A 23,498-nucleotide genomic window follows, 5' to 3' on the forward strand; every position below is an offset into this window, starting at 1 on the left:
TTTGATGTGTCACATGGCCCTCTTCCTATTGAAAAAACAAAAGTTGTATCCAAGATGGCCGACTTCTAAATGGCCACCATGGTCACCACCCATCGTGAGGAGTTTGCCCCCTCACATATATTAATGTGCCACAAACAGGACTTTAATATCACCAACCATTCCCATGTTATTATGCTGCATCCATATAAATGGCCCAGCCTGTACTTTTCAACTTCTGTGTAAATGTCAGCTTTTAACAGTTCTGCACTTTTGTTTTCAGGTGGAAAATTCTGTATTTTCCAGCTCATTTAACATTTTTAACTTAACATTCAGCTATCAGCATCCACACTTCCATTTGATAAGAAAGTGCATTTTATAGTTTCACTTATAATTTACTCTTAATTTAACCACGTAACTCTAGAAACCTGCACAGCACAGAGAGACATAATAAAATGGACCCAACGTTGAAGCATAGGCTGAGACTTTAGGAAAGCATTTCCTGAAGCCTCCTAATGTTAGCCCACTTTACCCATTCCAAAACTAGTGTTGATATGTGTTCACCGGACTATATCCAGGTTTCATACATCTGGCTATTGATTTTAAGAAGTTCAAGAATATGGAGGTAGTCCTCCTCCTTCATTATTCCACTGACTTTGTATAATGTACCAGTACCACTAGCAGCAAAACTACAGAGCCCCTCTGATGACATGGTCCAAAAATAAATATATTGTGGCCACAAAATACTACTTCGTGGGCACGAAATGGGTATAACATGCCCACGAAATACTTATTTGTGCCCACGAAACACGTGACTGATAACTGTGATCCTTCCCAGGCCCTTGCAGTTGGTTGACAATAAAATCTATCCCGGCGTCCAGGTCGTACTTACATCTGTAAAGCAACTGGGCTCTCAATATCCTGTTTAAATGTCTCTCCGTAATAATGGTTCCTTGCATTGCCAGGCTTTTCAAAATGCATTTGTAGCTCATCCCCAGCCTAAAATAAAACTCAATCATACTGTCTCTGTCCACGGTGCATAGGTTTAGCCTACTCTTATGCTTATGTCTCTACGCAGCTGTCCAGGAATTGTATCAATATGATGTGCGCACTATTTCGTTGCCACAAATGCGTAATTTGTTGCCACGTTATACCCAATTCTTGCCCACAAATTAGCATTTCGTGCACACGTTATACCTATAATACTACTACTAAATACCTATAATACTACTTCGTGCCCTCGAAATAGTATTGCGTGGCCACAAATAAGTATTTCGTGGGCACGTTATACTATTTCGAGGGCACAAAGTAGTATTTTGTTGTTTGTTATTGTTTTGTATGTTGTATGTTATTGTTTTAAAGCATTTTATTGTTTTACCCTTGCTTACTTGTTCTTTCTGTTATATATCTATGTTCTTAGATGTCTTGTGTATCCAGTGATGGTCTCTTTCCTCATTTCGTCACTATTGTTTCCTTCTGGTTTTGGACAATTTATGGCTGGAGAGGTAGGTTCACAAAGCCCATGAACCATATATTATTTTTATTACATATACTCATCACTCTACAGTTATTACAGTAGACATCAAAGAATTCTTTTAAAAAATATGCAGGGCTTTTTCTCTTTATTCTAATTAAGCTAATTTTGAAATGTATCTAAAGATGGTTTACATATCATACATCAGAATCAGAATCAGAATCAGAATGGGGCTTGTATGTTGTATGGTTTGAAAACAGTCTTTATCCATCTTAAATCATTTAATTATTGATATACCAAATTATTGATATATCAATAAGACTTAAAATTCAGCCCGTTCTTGTTAAATTGAAGTCATTCATTGTATAATAAAATACATCATCAACTAACTCAAAAAGTGAAAAAATTTTCTGCGGATTACACATCATGGAAATGCTAATGTTAAATAAAAGGATAATATTGAAACCATTAGAAATTATCTTCTAGGGTTTCAAGACACACACTGAATTTTGAATGAAATATGTCTGTGAAGGTTCTCAGTCATCCAGGTCATCGTAGTCAAAGGAGCTTGCAAAGAAAAGCGTCTGGACTTCTTTGAGTTGAAGACGTTTCACCTCTCATCCGAGAAGCTTCTTCAGTTCTAAGGTCAAATGGTGGAGAGTCCCAGATATAAACCTAGTGGGAGTTTCCCCCCACAGAGGGACAAAAGGACCCCCTGATGATCCTCTAATCCTGAGCCAAGGTGTGAAACTGGGTGTGGGTCCCAATCAGCCAGAGTTTCGGGTGAGTCATTGTGAAACCTGGCCCCACCTTATCATGCGAATTCCTGAGGTCAGATGGCCCAGGATGTGAGTGGGCGTTAAGGCGTCTGGGAAGGGATCTCAAAACTGGATTATAGATGGCAGAGAGTTGGTGTCGTAAACCCCCGCCTCTGTTCAAAGATGGTCGCTCACAGTGGACATAGATGGCTTCTTTCACTCCTCTTTCAAACCATCTGTCCTCTCTGTCCAAAATGTGAACATTGGCATCCTCGAAAGAGTGACCTTTGACCTTTAGATGCAGATGGACTGCTGAGTCTTGTCCTGTGGAGGTGGCTCTTCTTGTTGTGCCATGCGCTTGTGAAGTGGCTGTTTGGCTCTCCAATGTAGAGGTCTGGGCATTCCTCTACATGGACACCAACTATCTGTCATGTGTTTCTGTTTCTATTATCTGTGAAAGAGCTCCGACTCAGTCACATTCGTAGTAATTGTATTTTTTTTATTTGTTTAATTTTCCAATTTTTCCAGCTGACACAGAACGAGGCTTTGGTCACATTACTGGACAACCGCACATGGACTAAAGACGGCATCGCTGAAGAGTTTGACTACATTGGAAACGCACGAGTCTGGATGCACCCACAAGTCACCGTCTTTGGCACACTGGCCCTTTTCACCATAATGAGAGTAAGGTGAAAATATATGTACTAAGCTGTAGGTTTGATTTATGCTAGTAAATGTGTCTGTCTGCAAGTTTTCATATTGTATAAAATGAATTTGTCATTCTATGTAAAGTATGTTAAATTCATGCACAATTCCTGACAGGATTTATTATACATATACGGGGTGCTATCCCCCCTTTTTAATCCAGAGGTCCACATTTATTTACATGTGAATGTGTTATTAATGTCTTTTTAAAAGCTTTCCCATGATAATTTTATTTGCTGGAAAGAAAATATCTCCCTCTGCTGGTGCTGCAGCTTACTGCGACTGCAACTAGTGCATGGATGTCCATTTCATGCTTTGGAGAGGCAAAGTGTGAAATGGAAACAGTGGACCACTCTATGTATTACATGCTTTGCTTTGATACCAGGTTGGTCTGAAAGCTGCGTGTGCAGCACACGTGCATTTAAAGAACACTGACGGTAGGACATGATTTTCTATCATGGTGTAGGAGTGTCAGGTGCACACTGATATTGGCTCTGTCACACCAATCTTGCTAGTGAGCTGATGTCAATGTTAAATGTCTATGTCACGGCTGGGGCAGCAGTCGTGTTGTGGAATGAAAGGAGGACCCAAAATGCAGGCAGCCGACTGATGATATGAGTGAGAGTTTATTTACAGGTGACAGTGGCAGGAACACACAACGAATCATGAGACATACTAACGGAAACCTAAACTGGGAAAACTAAAGAGCAACTAGAAATGCTCAGGAGACGGAGTGAAGGGCAGAGAGACGCAGACTGACGGAGGATACCAAAAACGCAGAGATACACAGATGAACGCAGACGAGCCGACAACGAACACAGACCGACACCCACTAAATATACACACACACATCACACACACACACACACGATACACACAACACACACATACAACAGAGCACCGAGGACAGACACAGGTAGGGCTGATAAAACACTAAACTTCAGGTTCAACCCTAAACTAATACAAAATCAGAATAAACACAAGACACAAAAATGAACTTCAAGGAAACACAAAACGCCAAACGTCAAAATGACCCAGGACCATGACAGTATAAGCTGCATTCTTCTCTTCGAATAAGAAACTTTGAATGATTATTTTATGGTTAATGGTTCCAAACATCTTAACATAAGAAGATGATCCAGCTAGGCTATCATTTTGACTCTAAAGGGGTTGGCAATCCTGGGCATGCGTGCCACAGCTGGCACGCAAAGGGTTGTATGATGGCACGGCACACAGTGAATTAATCTGAGAAGGTGCATTAAAAAAATAATAATCTATGGACGGGCCACTGGTGCACATCACTAATTAGCTTACATTAGTTGTGCCACTTCCACATTCCAAAACTTCAAACATTCAAGAGCTGTCTGCTCAGCACAGCATCAGCACCACGAATTCACAATGCAGGTGTTTGGACCAATGCTTTCTTTTCTGATTAAACCAGAAAGCTTTAATGGGCAGCTGGATTTGTCTCGTGTATTTTCACCTGCTGGACATCACTACCTGACAAGTGTAACTGTCTTCAGAGCATTGCACAGGCCTTATTGACAGTGTTTGGCTCCACATATGTGTGTGAGCAGACTTTCTATCACACAAATAATGTTCTCAGCACCTCCCGTAGCCGTCTGACTGCCGGACACTTGGAGACCTGTGTCTCTGAGTGGGAGACCATAGACCACAATAACTTGTATTAACAAACATGCCTTAGTATTTTTCCTTATCACTGTTGTGAGTAGACCATAAATAGCATTTGTATTTTCTGTTGTGCAGTTCCTTTGCTGTTATAGAGTTCTTGTTTTGGATAAAAAGTGTTGGTTTTTTTTATTTGCGTTTTGTTTAATAATAATAATAATAGATTGGATTTATATAGCGCTTTTCAAGGCATCCAAAGGCTTTACAATGCCACTATTCATTCACTCTCACATCACACATGGTGGAGGCAGCTACAGTTGTAGCTACAGCTGCCCTGGGGCAGACTGACAGAAGCAAGGCTGCCATATCGCGCCATCGGCCCCTCTGGCCAACACCAGTAGGCAGTAGGGTAAAGTGTCTTGCCCAAGGACACAACAACCAGAACAGAGAGCCCGGGGATCAAACCGGTTACAGATATGCTTCCCAACCTCCTGAGCCACTGTCGCCCCCAACAGCTGATCTGCACTTTGCCAACATCTGCGAACAAATATAGTTCTTTAAAATTATTCTATATAGCGTGGAACTGTTGAGCATGATTGCTAATGCAATGGTTGATATGGCACATTGACTTCTGAGGAAACGTTCTGATAATGAGTAGCATTATCAGAACGGTTGCTGACCCGTGATTTAGACCAAGGGTATTCAACTGAAATTTAAGGATGTCTGGTCAGAGAAAACTTCCTCAGTCAATTTACTATGCAAGCTACACTGCATGTGACCAATTTGTGCATCTCCTGTGTGCACACACTGGCTACAATAAGCCTATAGAAAAGAGCTGTGCAAATTAAAATAACCCTACAGTAAATCTAAAAAACTTTGAGCAGAGTAAAACAGAAATCGCACATTGAAACCAAATAGGTCAAGGTCTGTATAAAATAGCATCTGGGTTTAGACTGCGGTCTGCCTTGTGGTGAGCTGGAATCTAGAAACACACCAGATAATACCATGCAGCTCCTGAAATGTCACCCTATTCTTTCTGTTGATGTCTTCTTCTTCTTTTAGTTCTGGATGTGTGCCTTGGCCATCACCATGCCAGTGCCCTATGGAGCCTTCATGCCAGTACTTGTCATTGGTAAGATGTGTGTTTTTCTGTGAAGAAGAACAGATGAAACACATTTGAAGGGGTTAACACAAGGCTCAGGGGTGAACAGTCATTTGCCATGACTGTGAGGGGAGAGAAACAGGATAAAGGCACAGTTGAAGACAGCCAGAGATTAATAAATAAAAATTGTAGTTGTATATATACACACAGAATGAAAAGAAATGGGAAAAAGGAAAGACTCCCCCAGCAGGCTAGACCTAAGGCAGCATAACTAAGGAAGGATTCAGGGTCACCAGCCCTAACGATATGCTTTGGCAAAAAGCAAAGTTTGAAGCCTAATCTTGAAAGTAGAGATGACTAACTGAATGCTTATCAGGGAGTTTTTAGGACATCCAGATAATAACGACTGACAACATTCCAGCCTAGAAGTAACACATCCATGAATTTGTTTTTCAACATCACTCAGACAAAATATTTGTGTAGTATGTTTAAAAAGTGCATAAAGGCAGACCTATATTTTGTTTAACATGTGCATTGAGTCAGATTCCTCACTGTGTTACTGGAAGTTCAAGTAATGTCATGCATGCCTAGCTCTGAGTAATCACCAGTGGACAAAAGAAGTATTCTTGAAGGGTTTAGCTAGTGGTTGTGTGAAGTTGCTTGCTTGCTGTCATTATGCAAAAATGGTAACAGAGAGGTTTTTACGCCACTACTACAGAAAACATTGTGAATGATTTGGTTACTAGCAGATTGCTGGGGTTGACAGTAGTTTGCAGTAATGACAGTCAAGAAGAAATTGACTTGCCTACAAACATTTGCCAACTACCCATCGAGGAGCACTGAAACTGTAGAGTGGTAAGAAACCTCAAAACAGAGACCTTCAATACTCCTTCAACAGGCATCTCCGAGAACGTTAGAGCACTTATGCAAATATGTGATGTCTTGATAAATCGAGCAGATATTTGAAGTTTACACAGCACCATTCTCGCATGAAAATATCTTAAAAGTTTATTTTGTGACCCAGACAGAGTAATATTTCAAACTCTGCCACTCTGTGTTCCTCCGCCACTGCCTCGTTTGAGTTTTGGGCGAAATGGATTCTGGGATATTGCATTTCGTCATTTCAAGCTGATGGGCAAGCTATAGGCAACCGTGTCTTGGCTGGCCTCACCCTGGGGACCAGCATGGGTACTGGAGCAGACTGAATGGCAATCCCACTCGAGTAGGTGCGGGTGCGGGAGTAGGCTGGGTTACCGCTGCCCTCACATTGGAAGACAGGACAAGCACTGGCAACAGCTGGGCGTCAGCTGTCCCCGCCTGAATAACAAAAATTGGGTACAAGAATGTTTTTGAGCTGAGATTATTTCAATGATTTTGGTGTTTGTGAAGCTGACAGCAAAGTAAGTGAAATTATTGTCTCAGAATTGGACAATGTTCAAGGTGACGTTTAGGTCTTTGAGTCAGCAGCTTGTTCGCCAGCCTGGTGACACTTAACTCACTGTTTCCAGTCCTGTAGAGACTGAGTTCTTGGTTCCCCAGTCAGCCTTTTCCAAGCCTAAAATCTGTGAACTCCTTCATTTTCCAGAGTTCTCCAGTGGACCACATTGGAGTCTTTGCAAGGTTCATTTTGGCCTCTGAGCCAAAGTTTGACAACCCTATTTTAGATTACTGTAGTGACTGATTCAATAATGATTTCAAAACTCAATACTTTTTTTTGTTTTAGATAAGTTTTATATTTTGACTTAGCAATTTATTTTTGTCAGGCTGATGGTGCTCAAGCCACAGCGATTTCAGTTTTCTGTGCACATGTTGGAAAATTCTTGCAAGTCTAAGAACTGCTGATTTTGATAAACAGCCACATACTGGTTGTGAATCTCTATCTCCTTCCACATTTCAGGGGCCGGCTTGGGGCGTCTGGTTGGAGAATGCATGGCATACTGGTTCCCGGAAGGCATTCATGCAGGTCATGCTATCTATCCCATAGTGCCAGGAGGCTACGCTGTGGTGGGTAAGTTAGCAACTCTCTCCTGACTACATTCTGTCATGGTCCTGGGCCATGTGGGCCCAGTATTCTCAGTTGTTGTGCGTTTTGTATTTTATTCCCTAGTTATGCCTTGGTTCCTAGGATTATTTAGTTAAGATGTTCCTTATTTGGTTACCTCCTGTGTGCCCCTGTGTATCTGTGAGCCCTCATCTCTCCTTGTGTTTTATTCTATGTTTTCCCCAGCCCGTTATGTCTGTGTTTTCCCCGTGCTCTCTCTCCTCCTGTCTGAACCTCTGTACTTCCTGTTTTACTTTGCCCGTCTCCCGTCAGTGTGGTGTTCACTCCTGCCGTGTCTTGTTATGATTATCTGTGTCAGCTGTGTTCCCCGTGTGCTCCCACTTCCCTCGTTAACCCTCTGTGTATTTATGTCTGCGTCTCCCTCAGTTCTGGGTCGCGTTCTCCCTCATGCTGTGTGTGATTCCCCTGTGTTCCTTGGTGAGCTTTATGTTAGTTTTTCCCAGTTTAGTTTTGTATTTCCTGTCATCCTTTGTCAGCAATAAAGCTGCTTTTTGAGTTCATCCCCTGAGTCTGTGAGTTTTGCGATTGGGTCCTCATCCTGCCTGCCACACAGCGATCCATGACACATTCTACTTAAAATGACAAATACTTTCTTTGGTACAAAGTAAATAAAATAACATTCTTAACATTTTGGAGACCCTTGTAGCTCACAAAGAACCCTATGCACACACCTCGGGAGTTTCGTGAATGTTTCAGCACTTTTGCTTTCCAGTGGAGACACTGTAGTGGGGCATGATCTGAACAGAGGATAAAAGAGTCGCCCAGGAGGTAGTAATGAAGAAGGTCAACCAACCACTGTATTGCCAGATACTGCTCGTCCACAGAGCTGTATCTACCTTCCCGCTCAGACAGCTTCTGGCTTATATAAATGACCAGACAGTCAAGCCCCCTCACCTGCTGGGACAAAGCTGCCTCAACTTGGAAGGCCTTAAACAGGTAGGGGTCTCAAACTCAAATGAGCCGCGGGCCACTTCTGGCACCGGGCACCGTCATCTCATTGGAGGGCCACTTAAGTGTCCAAGTAGTACAACAAAAAAAAAAACACCCACTAATATTTCCTAAAATGTAGTGTTTTGTTTGTTTTATTTAATTCCAAATATTGTGTAACAAGACAAAATTGCAAACGTGAAAACAATTTTTTTCTCACTCTTAACTATCTGAATCCTTTCAGTTTCATTTGTCATATGCAAGTTAGCACAGGGTCAGCATTGCAATGAAATGTATTTGACGAGTAGAAGACAGTCACTCAGCAGTATAGCACAGTATAGTACAGTAGTTTCACTGAACTAACAAATAAACAGCTCTTTCTGGTCAGACACATGGCAGCACTTTTGCTACAATTTTGTTTGTATTTAACAAAATAAAAATGCAGGCATAAGCGTACACGTTAGTTTTCGACTACAAGTGAAAATTGTTTTCCTTCCAAATAAATCTCTCGCTGAACTAACACAGCCCTCAACATGTTTGCACTTTCTTGTTACCTCGGCCAGGTCCGCAGCTCCGATCCGCGGTAAGGAGACCACTGGCTAATACTTTGGGTTCCGTGTCGGGCTCGTGGAACTAGCTTTACTTTGCTAGCGAGAGAAAGAAGCGTTGAAAGGCTGCTCCAGCAGAACTTTATTGTTCCGGAGGAAAACACGAACACAGTGTACAGTCGAGTCTTAATAGCTTACTGGGCTCGTCAGGCACTCTTTTTGGCTGCAGTGGTTATTTTTATGTTTACATGCTTCCATCTCCCGTTTCTGCTCGGTAGCATCTCGTACTCTTCGACTTTCCTTTTTCTCCCTCCCTCACGCTCACACACACACACAGCGGGAGGGGCGGTCCCACACGTTCTCCCTGCTGCAAGGACTACACCGCCCATGAGGCTACAGTCTTAAAGGGCCATGCCTGTAACACTCTGCCATCGTATTAAATCATTTCTCGTATAATCGCTTTTTAAAATTATTTCTTCACATCAATATGCGGGCCACAAGTAGAGGTGACGTGGGCCGCAAATGGCCCACAGGCTGCGAGTTTGAGACCCCTGGTTGAGGGCATCAGTCTGCAGAATAAATCGGAGGGAAAGGTTTGGAGTGTGCAGCAGGGCAACCTTGTTTACCTGCAAAAATGCTACCTGGTGCATCACCATCAACTGTACCAGATCTGGGCCAGTCTTTTGGGTGAAATCAGTTAATGGGGCTAGTTTGATCCACAAAACCAGGAACAAACCAGCCTACCGCTGGTTTGTAACACTCTGCCATCGTATTAAATCAGCATTCCCCAAACACCACCTCACCTCCTCTCTGGTCTTGCAACATGGGCAGGATACGATGGCTGTCGTTTTCTCTATCTGAAGGTTGCCTTCAGATAGATACTGTACATCTGTCCAACTGTACACTTCTTTGGGTTGACTAAGAGCCCCACCTCCCTCAGGCGCTCCAGGACTGTGGACTTCCATTGCATATGTTCTGCCGAAAACTGATCTGCTCTGTGGCTGTCCCAATGGAAATATTGGCTACAGACCCACTCCAACGTTCGAGCACCCCCGTCTCCACCAGAGCCAGGGCCGGGCCACAGCTATAGGGCGGTAGTCACCTGGCATAAGAGTACGGCCGGTCCTCATGCCCCGCCAAGTCTCCTGTCAATCGTTGGCAGTGGTCCTTCAGTGTGAGCTCCAGCTGGTCAACATTTTCCCTTTGGCCATCTGCAAGACAGCCCCTTGCCATCACAGGTGAGCTGAGAGCCGCCAGCTGAGCTTCCTCATCAGCAGAGGCAGCAGCCACAGTGTCCAATCTTCCTTAAGTGCACCCTCTCCCATGTGGTATAGGGTCACCTCCACATTGGGAGTAGTGGTGGTGCCAGCAAGGAGCCAACCCTACAGCTAGGCTCTCCACCACATCCATCTGGCACTTGAACTAGTCCTGCAGAAGGCCACGAAAGTCACGCTGTATGGTCACCATTTGAACTAGTGCCTCAACTGGCTAGGCTAGTTGTTGGTCTCCCATGCTGCAACTGGGTTTTTGGCACAACTGTAGCACACAAACATTTAAGCAGTAATTTCTCTCGCTGTTCCTCTTCCCAACAAAAGGTGCTGCAGCTTTGTCCGGAGCAGTCAGCCACTCATTTTCCACCGTGGTCATGGTGCTTGAGTTGACTGGACAGATCTCCCACCTTCTGCCAGCCCTGATAGCAGTGGTCCTGGCCAACCTTGTGGCCCAGTCCCTGCAGCCCTCCATCTATGACTCCATCATCAAGATAAAGAAGCTTCCCTATCTCCCAGAGCTGGGCTGGGGTCAGCACGAGTATGTATACACTGGAGAAACACAAGCACACAACTGTCATGATAAATAGGTTTTGGCCTTTTGAAAAACTAGAAGTGGGAAACATCAAACAAGAATAATTTTAACTGTTTAATTATTAAAAGCTAATAATAACTGCCCCCCCCCCAAAAAAAACAAACAAACATAAAACTAATGTATTACGTAGGTAATTAAGAACATTTGGAAATGCTTGAAATCAATGTGCATAAACAATACTAAGTTAATATCTGATCAGGTATTTGGTGACCGAAATGATACAAACTTCATAAAGTTGTCTTCTTCGATGTTCAAGTCGAAGCCGGTCAGTCACAGCGGTTGGCTGCTCCTCATTGGGCCCGATTCTCCTCCCATTAAAATGGAGTTGCATGGAATTAAACAAGAATCTGTAAAAAAAAAAATCTTCCTACAGAACTTTGTTGCTGCCATTTATTTCCCCAAACACATACTCATGTTTTTTCCTACTCTCGCGAGTCCTTCCTATCTACAGCAGATTCATAATCCTCTCCGTTCTCATTTCAGGGTGTATAACATTCGTGTGGAGGACATTATGGTGCGCGACGTGCAGTACATCACACTCAGCTGCAGCTACAGAGACTTGCTAAACATCCTAATGAAAAGTCGACTAAAGGCTCTACCCCTGCTCAAATCAGCTGGTAAGTCACTGCTACACACTGTGATGTTCATATAATAACTCACTACCCCCATGAATAAACACACACATGAACAATAGATACGTCACATAAAAAACTGCTCCTTCGCCCCTGTTTATCCTCCTCTCCCAGAGTCAATGATCCTGTTGGGTTCCATTGAGCGTGCCCAGCTCCAGTCGCTGCTCTCGCAGCAGCTCAGCTGTGCCAGACGTCTGCAGTGCATCAAAGAACGAGGCGCTGAGGAGAAGAAGATCCTCTCCACTGAGTCGAACCCACCCAGCAATAACAACAGCAGCCTGCAGACAGGCCCGGAGGAAGGCCACATCCAGGTGAGAGGTCACAGGAGGACACATGCTTTGTGAGAGGAGCTCTAATATGAGTGACAGATTCAACATTTTCTTTCACCTGAAACTTTGGACTTATCTGCATGTTTGTTATGTTCACCCATTCACCTTGTCATGATCCTGGGTCCTTTTGACCCAGCGTTTTGTGTTTTCTCTTCGCGATTTTGGTTCTGTTCTCCTCTATTGGTGTTTACCCTGTTCCCGCCTGTGTGTTCTTGTTTTATTGTGAAGGTCTGCGTCTTATGTGTGTGTTTTCAGTTTGCCTCCCGGGTCTCGTCATGTTTATCACTCCCAGCTGTGTCTCCCACCTGTGTGTAATCTCCCTGTGTTCTCTGAGTGTATTTAAGTTGTATTTTCTGTCATAGTAATTGCTGGTTCGTCTGTGTTGTTTCCCCTCGGTCTCCCTGCGTCTTTTCATATGTATTTCCCCGGACCTCCCTGCATCCTCATTTCTGGTTTGCGTTATTAGCTTACCCAGTTTAGGTTTCCGGTTTCTTGTTTTTCCACCAGTGCTGTTTTGTGCCCACCGTTGTAAATAAATATTCACCTGCACCAGAGCTGCCGCCTTTTTGGGTCCTTTTCTACAACTCCACACGGCTTGCCCCGCAAACCGTGACACACCTGCTCATGCTTCATTGTTTTTTTCCTCAGTTCTCACTCTTCCTCTCGCTCCACACCCCGTCTGGTCCATTGCTTGCTCATAGCAATTGTTGTGTATCAAAGTGTTGAATTGAATGAATGCACGAGGTCATTTCTGTGTTTGCAGAGGAAATAAACTGAAATTGGCAGACAGGTTGCAGATAGATGTCTATAGATGAAAGATGTTTTGTTGCAGCTGCTGCACTGCATTGCTTAACATGAGTGAGTGGCTAAGCAGAGCGTCCTCAGGCATGGATGTGGAAGTCGAGCAGTCTGCTGTAATACTGTCTGCTTTTGATTTGATATTGTCTGATATGTTGATAAGCATATTTTCTTGGCAAAACATGATTTTTTTTTCTGGCCATTTCAAAAATCCTCAGTATACGTAGAGAAAATGTTGTCAGGGAAAGGAAAGTCAGCAGGGGGACTGACTGAGGTCATACATTTGAGGCCAGACTAATATGAGAATTCTTAGTGTAGCTCTGGTGCTGCAGGTTTGCTCTCTTCATTCGTGTGCTCGTGTTTCTGTTGCATCAGCCCACAGTAGTGCACGTGATTGTGATTTTGTTTAATCAGTCTGTGTGTGTGTGTGCGTGTGTGTAGATCACTAATGAGGAGCTGAACCCGCTGCCTGTGGTGGAGCGACCCACTGAGCTTTCCAACAGTAAGAATTACACTTACCTGTGCAAATACATGCACACAGCAGAGTTTCAGAAGACCAGACTGATGTGGCTCGAAACAAAAGGAAATAGAAATTTAATAGAAGTGTGGGTTTTGCTCTCTCTGTTCCTTATGTGACGAGCAGCTCCTGAAACTGTTTGAATTAAATAGGTATAAACACACCGGTTTTTCTAGCTCACACTTTAAATGTTTGCTTTGTGGCCACTGATTAAAAATACAAGACAAACCAGCTAATTTCACTCCCTGAGCTCACTAAGCTGGACCTCCTGACTATGTTGCGGTCTGTGTGTCTGTGTCTCTGTCTCTGATGCAGGCTCACGAGATGAATCAGGAGTCACACTGAGAAGCATTTTCTGTGCTAGTTCAGATGCAGAAGAGGTAAGAGAGTGACATCCCACCCACACACCCACACTTCCACCCTGCAGAAAGGTGTCCTAACATAGCCCGTCTCACTCAGACCTCTGGAGTATTTGTGGCAGATTGCTGCAAAGCAATCTGCCACAAAGCAATCTGCAAGCAATCTGCAAGCGTTGGTAGTTTGACACTGGACGTCATCATCAAACAGCATCAGCTTTAAGTTGCAATGTTGATGTCCTTGTAGTCACTCATTCAGTGACTCATGTCATTTTGTCCATCTTCTGTGCACAGACATAGTGCTAAATGTTTATGGAGGTAACAACCTGCTGAGGGCTGTTGTTTGCCTTTACCTGTGTTTGTGGCATTCACACTGAGTTGTGTTATTGGGTTCAGTGTACACGCTGACTATCGTTGCTTTCTGTTGCTTCTCAGGTACAAGATGATCGAGATGTTCAAGATCCCACTAGTGAGGTAAGATGTTCAGACAATCCACACAGACAGAGCAACCAATGAGCAGATCACAAGCGTCGCAGTAGAGTGTTCGTTGCTCTGGGACATGAGAAAATGGGGGGACTACAAAGGTTTCCACCCAGCCCCCTGTTCAGATTTAGAAATGAGGAATTCTCTTGGAGAAGAGGCGAAACATCTTCAAAAACAAGAGTTTGAAAAGAAGGTGATGGAACTGTGTTCAGATTGTCTTAAATGGTAAATGGCCTGTATTTGTATAGCGCTTTTCTAGTCTCTAAGGACCCCAAAGCACTTTACACAACCAGTCATCCACCCATTCACACACACATTCACACACTGGTGATGGCAGCTACATTGTAGGCACAGCCACCCTGGGGCGCACTGACAGAGGCGAGTCTTAGCCAGCAGTGTGACAGCAAATTGCTCTGTTGGTGTTTAAGATAAGATGAGGCCTAATTATTCAAAAAATACACTTTAGGCCAAGAATGACAGGCTGTATTACTGTAAGCAAATCATTTATTACTAAAGTCATCTTAAGGGAAAATAATGTAGATCACTAACTGCTATGAAGTGATCAATCCAAGACGGGATGCTGAAAAGGAGTTTCACTCTTGTTGACTTGCAGATTACAGACTGGGAGGCAAGGCAACTTGATGAGAGGGTCAACTTCAACAACTGCAAGATTAACCCTGCCCTGATCCAGCTGCTGGAGTGTACATCACTGCATAAGGTTTGAATTCTGAATTCTGAATTCTGAATACTGCGACAGTCAGTCTGTATGTGTCTGTCACAGTGACAGCAGTATTTTCCAGTATTTTAGGGTTAGGGGACAACGGTTGACTTGTATTTGATCCTTTAACCCTTTAAAGCCGGTCGGAGCGGGCACGCTCCGTTTTGTGTAACTATTTTTAAATCCCGGTAGATCTGCAACCACATAAGCTAGCGCAATAATTTCTTTTGCATATGAAAGAGTTGTACTTACTAGGGGTGCAACGATACACAAAATTCACGGTTCGGTTCAGTTCGATACTTTGGTGTCACTGTTCGATATTTTTTCGATACAAAAAAAATATGTTCATGCCTTTTTAATTTGTCATTTATTAAAATTATAAATATATATTTTAACTCAAAAGTACAGTTTTTGATTGAGGAATTACTCATCTTTGGAAAAGAGAGTTTATTACAGAGAAATGGCTCTTTCAAAATAAAAGCTATACTATACGCTTCTTCTGGGCTATATTCTCAGCAGCATATTAAACATATCAGGTCCCCATAAGGAGAATCATGTGCTAACGGCTGTCTAAATGACTCAGGTAAGGGTTGTAGCATGCGTGCTTGTTGTTTTTGTCTGCTTCCACTTGTCTTTGCACTAGGATGATGTCGGCGTAAATGTGCAGTCATATTCGTTGTGTTCCCACTAGTGCTGTCAGCGTTAATCTCGTTAAAATGACGTTAACGCCACAACACGGCAAATCTCCGTTAACGAGCTACCCCGTGCGTGGGCTTGGACGGTGTCAACACGTTAACGAGCTAACTGCGCTAACGCACTAGCGTGGCACATCCAACATACTGTTTTACTTTAGTCCATGACGCGCTTACCTTCAGGGTCATACGTCACATGAAAACCAAAATAGTTCCAAACGCCAGATCTGAATGAGGGTGGAGGAGGTTCAATTTGCCATGTTGCAAGGAGAGCTTAACTTCTGTCTCACTAGCTTGCCCTGCGCTCAGTGAATCTGCGTTCGACTACTCCGCCTAGGCTACACTGTCGAGCACAGATCCACTGAGCGCTCAACACAGACAGCATCGTCAGAAGGAAAGTTGATCAAATAAATTAAAAATTTTGTATTGTTCGATACATATGCGTACCGAACCTAAAGCACTGTATCGAACAGTTCAATACCGATGTTACGCCCCTAGTCTAGGCGTGTAGGGACGCACATAAGGTTGGAGGAGAGAGAGACAAATCCCCGCCCTGGTTCCCAAGCCAAACATCCAAACCAGTTGTGAGTAAAAAAGGTGATTTTATTTAAGGACAAGAAGCATAGCTCCAGGGTGAGCCCAGGCCAAAATAATAAACAAAACCAACTAAGTCCCACCAGAAAAGACTAACTAAACCCTAGGAAAGAAAAAGAACAAACAAATGACAGAGCTATCCCTCGCTCCCTGACCCAGAAAACAGGAGAAAACGATTCCAAAAGAAAAGGCAGCTCACCCCTTCCGCTTCAGCCCATGAGTGCCTAAGCTCTCAGCGAATGCACTAGGAGCGGCTTTCACAATTCACACTCACACAAATACACAATATAAGCACAGGCTTGGAAAACCAGGGTCAGGACCGCGACGGCTGTCAGGCTACTCGCTCGTTCCACTCTCTCTCTCTCTCCCTCTTCCTGTGGAGCTGTCAGAGCGGCTTTTTGAAGGTGGTCAACCGCTCCATGGTCCAATCAGTCGCTCAAGACTCCTCATTAGGGGAGGGACCTGGAACAAGTCTTAAGCACAGTACAGAAAACACAGACAGAAAACAGCCCACACAGTGTCCTCATGGCCACAGCCGTAACAACCGATACGAGTATTGTTGCACCCCTAGTACTTACATCTTATGCCATCAGCTTGTCCAAGGTCACAGTTTCCTTCCACATATATCTTTGCAAAAACTGCATAAAAAGCAGTTGCAGCAACAAAAACATAATATTCCAGAAACACGCTTTGCCGATCCGATCAGCTGTTTGTAACACTTCCTACGTCCATCAGCGCGAACTATCGCATGTCCGCCATGACCTGCCCGAAACCGGAAGTGACGTCATTTTGCGGAAATGTAGTTTTTTGCCTTCAGGGCCTCATGAGCCTATACTTCTGTTTTTAAAAGTTATCTTTGACTTTATGACTTTCTGTGTCATTTCTGGGATGCTTAGGACTCATATTGCACTGCTGGAAATAGTTTATTTTGATGCACATGCTGTTATTTTGAAAATTTGTATTAGAATATTTATTTTCGTTTTTCCTGCAGTATATAAAAATTGGTGTATTTCAAAAATAAAACTATGAAGACACTCAAAATAAATTTCCTGTGGTGGGAAACTATTTTGTGCAACTTTTTTGTATTTAAAGTTTTGAGGGATAAGCCTCTTAAATTTCTCTAAGTAGAAATATATGTTGAAATGACAAAAACTATTTAAAAAAATTTTGTAGTTTATTGCACTTTTTTGAAATTTATGTAATTACTATGCACTTAATGCAGACATATTATTAAAATTTGGGCTATAACGGTTGTATTGATGTATAGCAACTTGAAATGCTCCCAAAAATGGAACTACAGCATGCAAAAATATAAAGTAAGCTCTGGCAGACTTGGTTCTATGGTAGGTCTTAAAGGGTTAAAGAACGTACGTATGATAAATCAATGCAAGGTGACCTAAAATGAAAAGATCCACAGTTTGACAGAACAAAATGTATATATTACATCATATATATAATATTATAATACATATATAATATTACATCATGTCTACATATACACACTGAAATTTCAAACTGCACCATTTCTGTTACTTTCAAAATAAATGTATTCCATAAGAAGCAATTGTGGCAAATATTTTTTGCCGACTGGGTGATGGCTCAACGTTGTCCTAACAATGATCAATTAGAGAAAAACAAAGATTTGATTTTATAAGAGCAAAGTGAAAAACAAAGGAAAAACAAATACATCTCAGATACAGATCAACTGCAAAGAAAAGGAAAAAGAATAACTATTGTTTTGCTGAAAAAGCAAGGTCCTTATGAAAACTACTAACTCCAAAACCAGATTGTGTCATTAACCAATATTAGTGCCTTCACAGATGTGTGCTAATGGTCCTCATTGAGCTGCCACTTTAACTGTCTGCTAACAGCCCTCGGTTATAGACAAACGTGACCACGACTGAGAAGTCAACAGATTCTGCCTTTTAAAGTTGAAAGACATCATCCAACTTTCAGCACCACTTATTTAAAGATTTAAGTCGGTGTATACTTTTGAACATGTGTGGAGAAAATCCTAAACAGATCTGAACTTGTGCACCCAGTTCCTGCTTTTTAAAGACGCTGCGCAATCATTCAACAGTTCAAAGAAATCATTAAAAGCCACCATGATATTCATGCTCATGATGAGTGTTGGAAACTACTGACCACAGTTATATGTATGCAGCCCATATTACTGCCTCACTAGACTTAACAAAATAGTAGCCTATATTATTTCCATAACACACATAATACACCCAATAAAATCCTGCGTGCAGGTCGCATGTGCAGATTAAACAAATGTGTTTTGATTAGCTTCAAACATTTCTTAAAGCCATCAAGTCGAGTTAATAGAGAGTCTTCTGTCCACAGGTGTACACGGCTTTGTTAAGCATGTCGGTTCCCCCTCGCAAATTTCCCACAGTGGAAAAAAAAAATCCCATTTAGCTGAAAATGTGACAGGTTGAATGAATCAAATGTGATTAGATATTGGTGAAGTTTGGATAATTAAGATCAGTGGTGCATTTTCCAAACTGGACTTTAGGCAAGAAGAAAGTTTTTACCTACAGACCTCTGCTGTTTTCCCACAGACCTACACCATCTTCTCTCTGCTGGGCCTCGACCACGCCTACGTCACCAGGATCGGACGCCTCATCGGGGTGGTTTCCATCAAAGAAGTAATAGTCTCTCTTTACAGGACTTTTGGGGTGTATGGGTTTGATCACTTAATCAGCTGCGCTCCACCAGCAGAGTTGGTAAAAGTACAGACATTCTGTACTCAAGCAGAAGTACAAATACTACTATTAAAAAATATTACTGTAAAAGTTGAAGTACAGAATCAACTTCTTTACTCAAGTAAAAGTAAAAACGTACAGGCTCTGAAAAGCTCTTTGGAGGATGTTTCTGTTTCTGTGCAAAGCTAACTGAACCTTGTGCTATATTAGCATAATATTAAAATAATATCAGTAGATGTTAATACAAACTTTATTAAACTCTAAATATTCTCATCTTGAATCTGAAAAAAAGAAGTAAATAGAAAGCAGCTCTATTTTCTTATGCCTACATTATAGTTGGGGACTGTAAACAGGGAAATGTGCACCGTCAGAGGTTAAAGTGGGCGAAACTAAACTAAACTAAACTGGTTGTAATGGTTCCGAGTGGGGAAAAGAATCAAACTCACATTCATTTCCAGTAGATTTTCTTAGTGTACAGGCTGTGATCAGCGGAGCTGCTGGCACACCTGGATTCAACCAGATGTTTCCTGCACCGACTCTACACTGTTTATGCCGCCTTCACGTTAGACTGGATGAAGTTGGTGTGAAGGTGGAATTCAGTGAATGAATCTGTGCTACACTGTGAGCTAACTGTGACCACGAAACACAGCCGCTGTGCAGCAGTCACTGTTCTTTACTTTAAACCCATCACAGTGCAGCAAACTAACCTGTTTATCCTGCACTGACCTGTGAGTGACAGCAGTTAGTCTGCCCGTCGTTCTCATCTTTCTCCATCTCTGAGTGAAGCTAGCGCTCTTTCTTTTCTCTCCCTGTGAAATCCAGCAGCTGCACTTTAGTTGCAACACACTGTGTGACAAACGGCACACAGTTTGTGTGTTTGCTGATGTTGAAAAGTCACAATAACTTCACAATTTAAAAAAAAAGCTTATGCTCACTCCTCTTCTGTAGGGCTAGCTAGATGCCAAAGTATCCCAACCGCAAATTATGGACCTGCAGTCGTTCCGATGTTGAAAGGAAAAAACAAACCAAAAACTCACCACCGTCCCACTTTTAAGCCCTGACGTCTCTATGACATTTCCTTGTGATTAATAAACAAACAAACATCCTTTCATGTGTTTCTGTTTAGACTCACACCAGTTTGGTGTTTGGAGGCTTGCAGAGACGTGAAATAATAACTCATATCTGTTACAGCAAAAGCAATGAGCCTGTTTTGAAAATATAAGAAGAACAGATTTGTGTTTAAATATGTAGGGAGTAAAAGTAAAAAGTAGTCAGAAAATTAAGTCCTCTGGTAAAGTACAGATACCTAAAAATTGTACTAAAGTATAGTAACAAAGTATTTGTACTTTCTTCAATTCAATTCAATTTTATTTATATAGCGCCAAATCACAACAAAAGTCACCTCAATGCGCTTTATATTGTACAGTAGATACAGAGAAAAACAATCATATGACCCCCTATGAGGAAGAACTTTGGCGACAGTGGGAAGGAAAAACGCCCTTTTAACAGGAAGAAACCTCCAGCAGAACCAGGCTCAGGGAGGGGCGGGGCCATCTGCTGTGACCGGTTGGGGTGAGAGAATTATGTCCCACCTCTGTCCAACAGCAAGAAAAAACACAAACCCAGTCAGGGCAGATAAACCCATCCTCTCCCAGTCTGCCCGTCTCTCACACAGACACTGTCACATCTCTGGTCGACGGACAGCTAAACTCTCAGAGCACATTGACAGGATCTGCAGCATTTTTACTCACAACAGCCAAAACATCCCATATTTAAAAGAAGCCAATTAAAGGAAAAGCTCTGAAAGACCAAAACATTGAGGTACACCCTTTTTAATAAAGTAATTATACAGCTGAAAAAAAGCATTCTTACTGACAGAACAACACATTACATATGTTCCTTTAATGCGGGGATAATCGATTAATTTGCACATAAAATGTATACATCATTGCTTTTATTAGATGTTAATTTTTATGTGCTGTACATATAAAGTCTTCAGGCATGAAAAACTCTGAGCCTTAAAAAGCAGGTCGTGCAACTGGCACTACTACTACGTTGTTTCTTTCTCTCTACTGTCACCACCTCTTTCTCCCTTTAATGCTATATGACTATGGTGGTGATCTGGCACCATATAAATTAAACTGCAATCCAAAATAATAAGATAAGATAACCTTTATTAGTCCCACACGTGGGAAATTTGTTATGAGCTTAAAGCCTTGAGTTATGTGTGTGTTTGCATGGCTCAAACAATTTTATTGGGATGTTACTCACCTGGAATTGAACAATTCCTGCCTTCTTTCTTCATCTAGCTCCGTAAAGCCATAGATGGCTCAATGACTCTGAAAGGTGTGAAGGTAGCCCCCCCTATGGCCACCTTCAGGAACAGCAGCTTGAGCAGCAGCCAGAATGAGACCACCTATCTCCAAGCTGTGAGGCCACCAGAAGAGCACGTCACCGATGCACCAAAGCACGTCTGCTGACGTGACCAACGGCAAGTCTCGGGAGGAGAAGGAGGAAGTGTCAAAGTGCTCAAGTCTTTAATCTCCCAAAGCTACACGTGCAAAAATCAAATACAGACAGTGCAATGTGTATAGGTCTGTACATTAGGGGGGCAGATGCCTCAGCTTTTGTGTTTTCCTGTTTCCACTCTCATTCCTTTCTTCTTCACTGACATACCTAATATTCAGGTGTTAATTGTCATATATTATTGGTTATGTCTTAATAGTCAGGCTGAGAGCTGAACCCGTGCAAGCAGACGTGCTCCCTGCCAGTGATGGAGGCACCTGTAGCTAATTTCATCCTGTCGCCACAGCTCTCACAGGCATAGAAACACACCTGGATTGTAGTCCAAATGCTCATTTCACAAGTGCCTCCTCTTCGTTATCACCAGGAATAAGCAGAGAGTGTGAGTGTGATAAGTGAGGTTTTCCCAGTAGAGAGCAGGGGCGCGGGGAGTCAGTTTGACCACATTCCACTCGTACTAAAACTTTAACCACATGTGAATTTTCCACGTACTATGTAGTATGTTCAGATTAAGGCTTAACTGTTACAATTTCATTAAAGATGAAGGATTTGAACTAGAAAAAATTTGATGTGATATTTTTCAGTTTCATGACTCAAAATAGTTGCTTCATATTTACTGAGGGTAAAAATTGCTTATTTTTGTGTGGAGTTTAACCCTCACCCAACCAGACCGAGTCGAACACTATCCTGACCTATCTCACCTTTACACCAAAATCAGACATTGTGTTGTCAATCAACAGTGAATAAATGCATGACATTTTAACAAACCTCTGTTTTGTTTAAGAGTTCTTTCTGTCTCTACATTTTCATCAGGATTTCTGCAGCTGCTCGTCTTTGCCGTCTGCCCTCTTTCTACCCTGTAGTAACAGCTGGAGTGAAATTTGTCTTTCCAGATGGGTTTAAATGTGTTACGTCTATGCATTTGCTGATACGTGTTTTCAGCAGTCATTCACACTTTTGCAAAATTGTGAAAGAAAAAAATTGTACATTAGTAAATCAAAAGTGGAAAGTAATTCAAAGCAGGACTACTTTGTCAGTAATGTCTTGTTCATTACCTTTTGCAATATTAAAGGAGTATGATTGTAATAATTAACAGCTGCCTTGCTGCAGGCGGTGACTACAGAGAGTTCAGCAGGCTTGACTTGGATTTTTAGACACTACATGCTATTTCTGTCACAGTCTGTTTGGTTACACTCAAGCAGCAACCTTTCACTTGCTAACTGAATGCCTACACCACAACACTGTGGTGAAAACCACTTTGTATAACACTAAGCAGTCCTTAAATTGTCTCTTATGATCACAGCCATTTTTTTTGAGTAAATATCACAGAAAAACCAAAAACTGCATCAGGAACTAGTTCTTACTCTGCAGCATGTGCACATCTGTGGCTGCTCCAAGTTTCCTGCAGCATTCTCTCCTTGTAAAGCAGTACTTCTAGGGGCCACTGGGAGGCAGCCTGTCATTGTCAACATGACAGCAAAAGTACTCCTCAGTTAGTGTAACTTTGACCTGTAACGCACAGGACTAACACAACACCTGATTATAGTTGTGCCCAGACGTGCACAACTATAATCAGGCTGTCAGCTCACACTTTTTATACACCAAAGATACATGTGCAGACACTGGACTACATTCTTGCTCTTTCTGTTATGACCCGGCACAGGGACTGAACATGAAGCTGCAACTTCCCACTCCAACCATTCCTAAGAAATGCCAGCAATAAGGTAATTGAAGGAGCTAGCAGCAAATTATTTACTTCAGACGTGAGCCGTGAAAAAAAAAAAAAACAACCCACCAACAACACAACAGACAACAAAAAGCTTCCCTATTAAAACAAAAGCAAACAAGACCATTTCTAACCTACTCTCCTATAAAAACATGGGGGAAAGGTTTCAACAAAAAAGGCCTTCTCACTCCTACTGAATCTGCTGCAGTGCTCAGTATATACAATGAAAACTAAATTACAAGCAATGGTTATACAACTATTTTCAAAAGGTGCTCTTCGCACAAGATGTTTCAGTTACTGACAGCTCACACCTTCCAAAAACACTGCAGCTCAGGTTTTCCACACAAAAGCTCAACTACAGAGAGCTTTTGAAAA

General features: G+C 42.3%; 1 protein-coding gene across 1 annotated transcript in view; it reads left to right on the plus strand.

Annotated features, from left to right (window-relative positions):
• LOC102310650 (chloride channel protein 2) overlaps positions 1-22,845 on the plus strand; it is a 56,748-nt gene extending 33,903 nt beyond the window's left edge. The window contains exons 12-24 of the mRNA XM_042215862.1: positions 1,397-1,481; positions 2,737-2,892; positions 5,605-5,674; positions 7,542-7,652; positions 10,777-10,990; positions 11,528-11,661; positions 11,791-11,987; positions 13,245-13,305; positions 13,636-13,700; positions 14,112-14,150; positions 14,773-14,877; positions 18,731-18,817; positions 21,184-22,845. Of these exons, the coding sequence (XP_042071796.1) occupies positions 1,397-1,481; positions 2,737-2,892; positions 5,605-5,674; positions 7,542-7,652; positions 10,777-10,990; positions 11,528-11,661; positions 11,791-11,987; positions 13,245-13,305; positions 13,636-13,700; positions 14,112-14,150; positions 14,773-14,877; positions 18,731-18,817; positions 21,184-21,354 (1,495 nt within the window). The 3' untranslated portion in view covers positions 21,355-22,845. The remainder of the gene's footprint in view (positions 1-1,396; positions 1,482-2,736; positions 2,893-5,604; positions 5,675-7,541; positions 7,653-10,776; positions 10,991-11,527; positions 11,662-11,790; positions 11,988-13,244; positions 13,306-13,635; positions 13,701-14,111; positions 14,151-14,772; positions 14,878-18,730; positions 18,818-21,183) is intronic.
• The last annotated feature ends 653 nt before the right edge of the window (positions 22,846-23,498 follow it).

The sequence above is a fragment of the Haplochromis burtoni genome, unplaced genomic scaffold (assembly GCF_018398535.1).
Source record: "Haplochromis burtoni strain Fernald_Lab_line unplaced genomic scaffold, NCSU_Asbu1 Contig_848, whole genome shotgun sequence".
NCBI lineage: Eukaryota > Metazoa > Chordata > Actinopteri > Cichliformes > Cichlidae > Haplochromis > Haplochromis burtoni.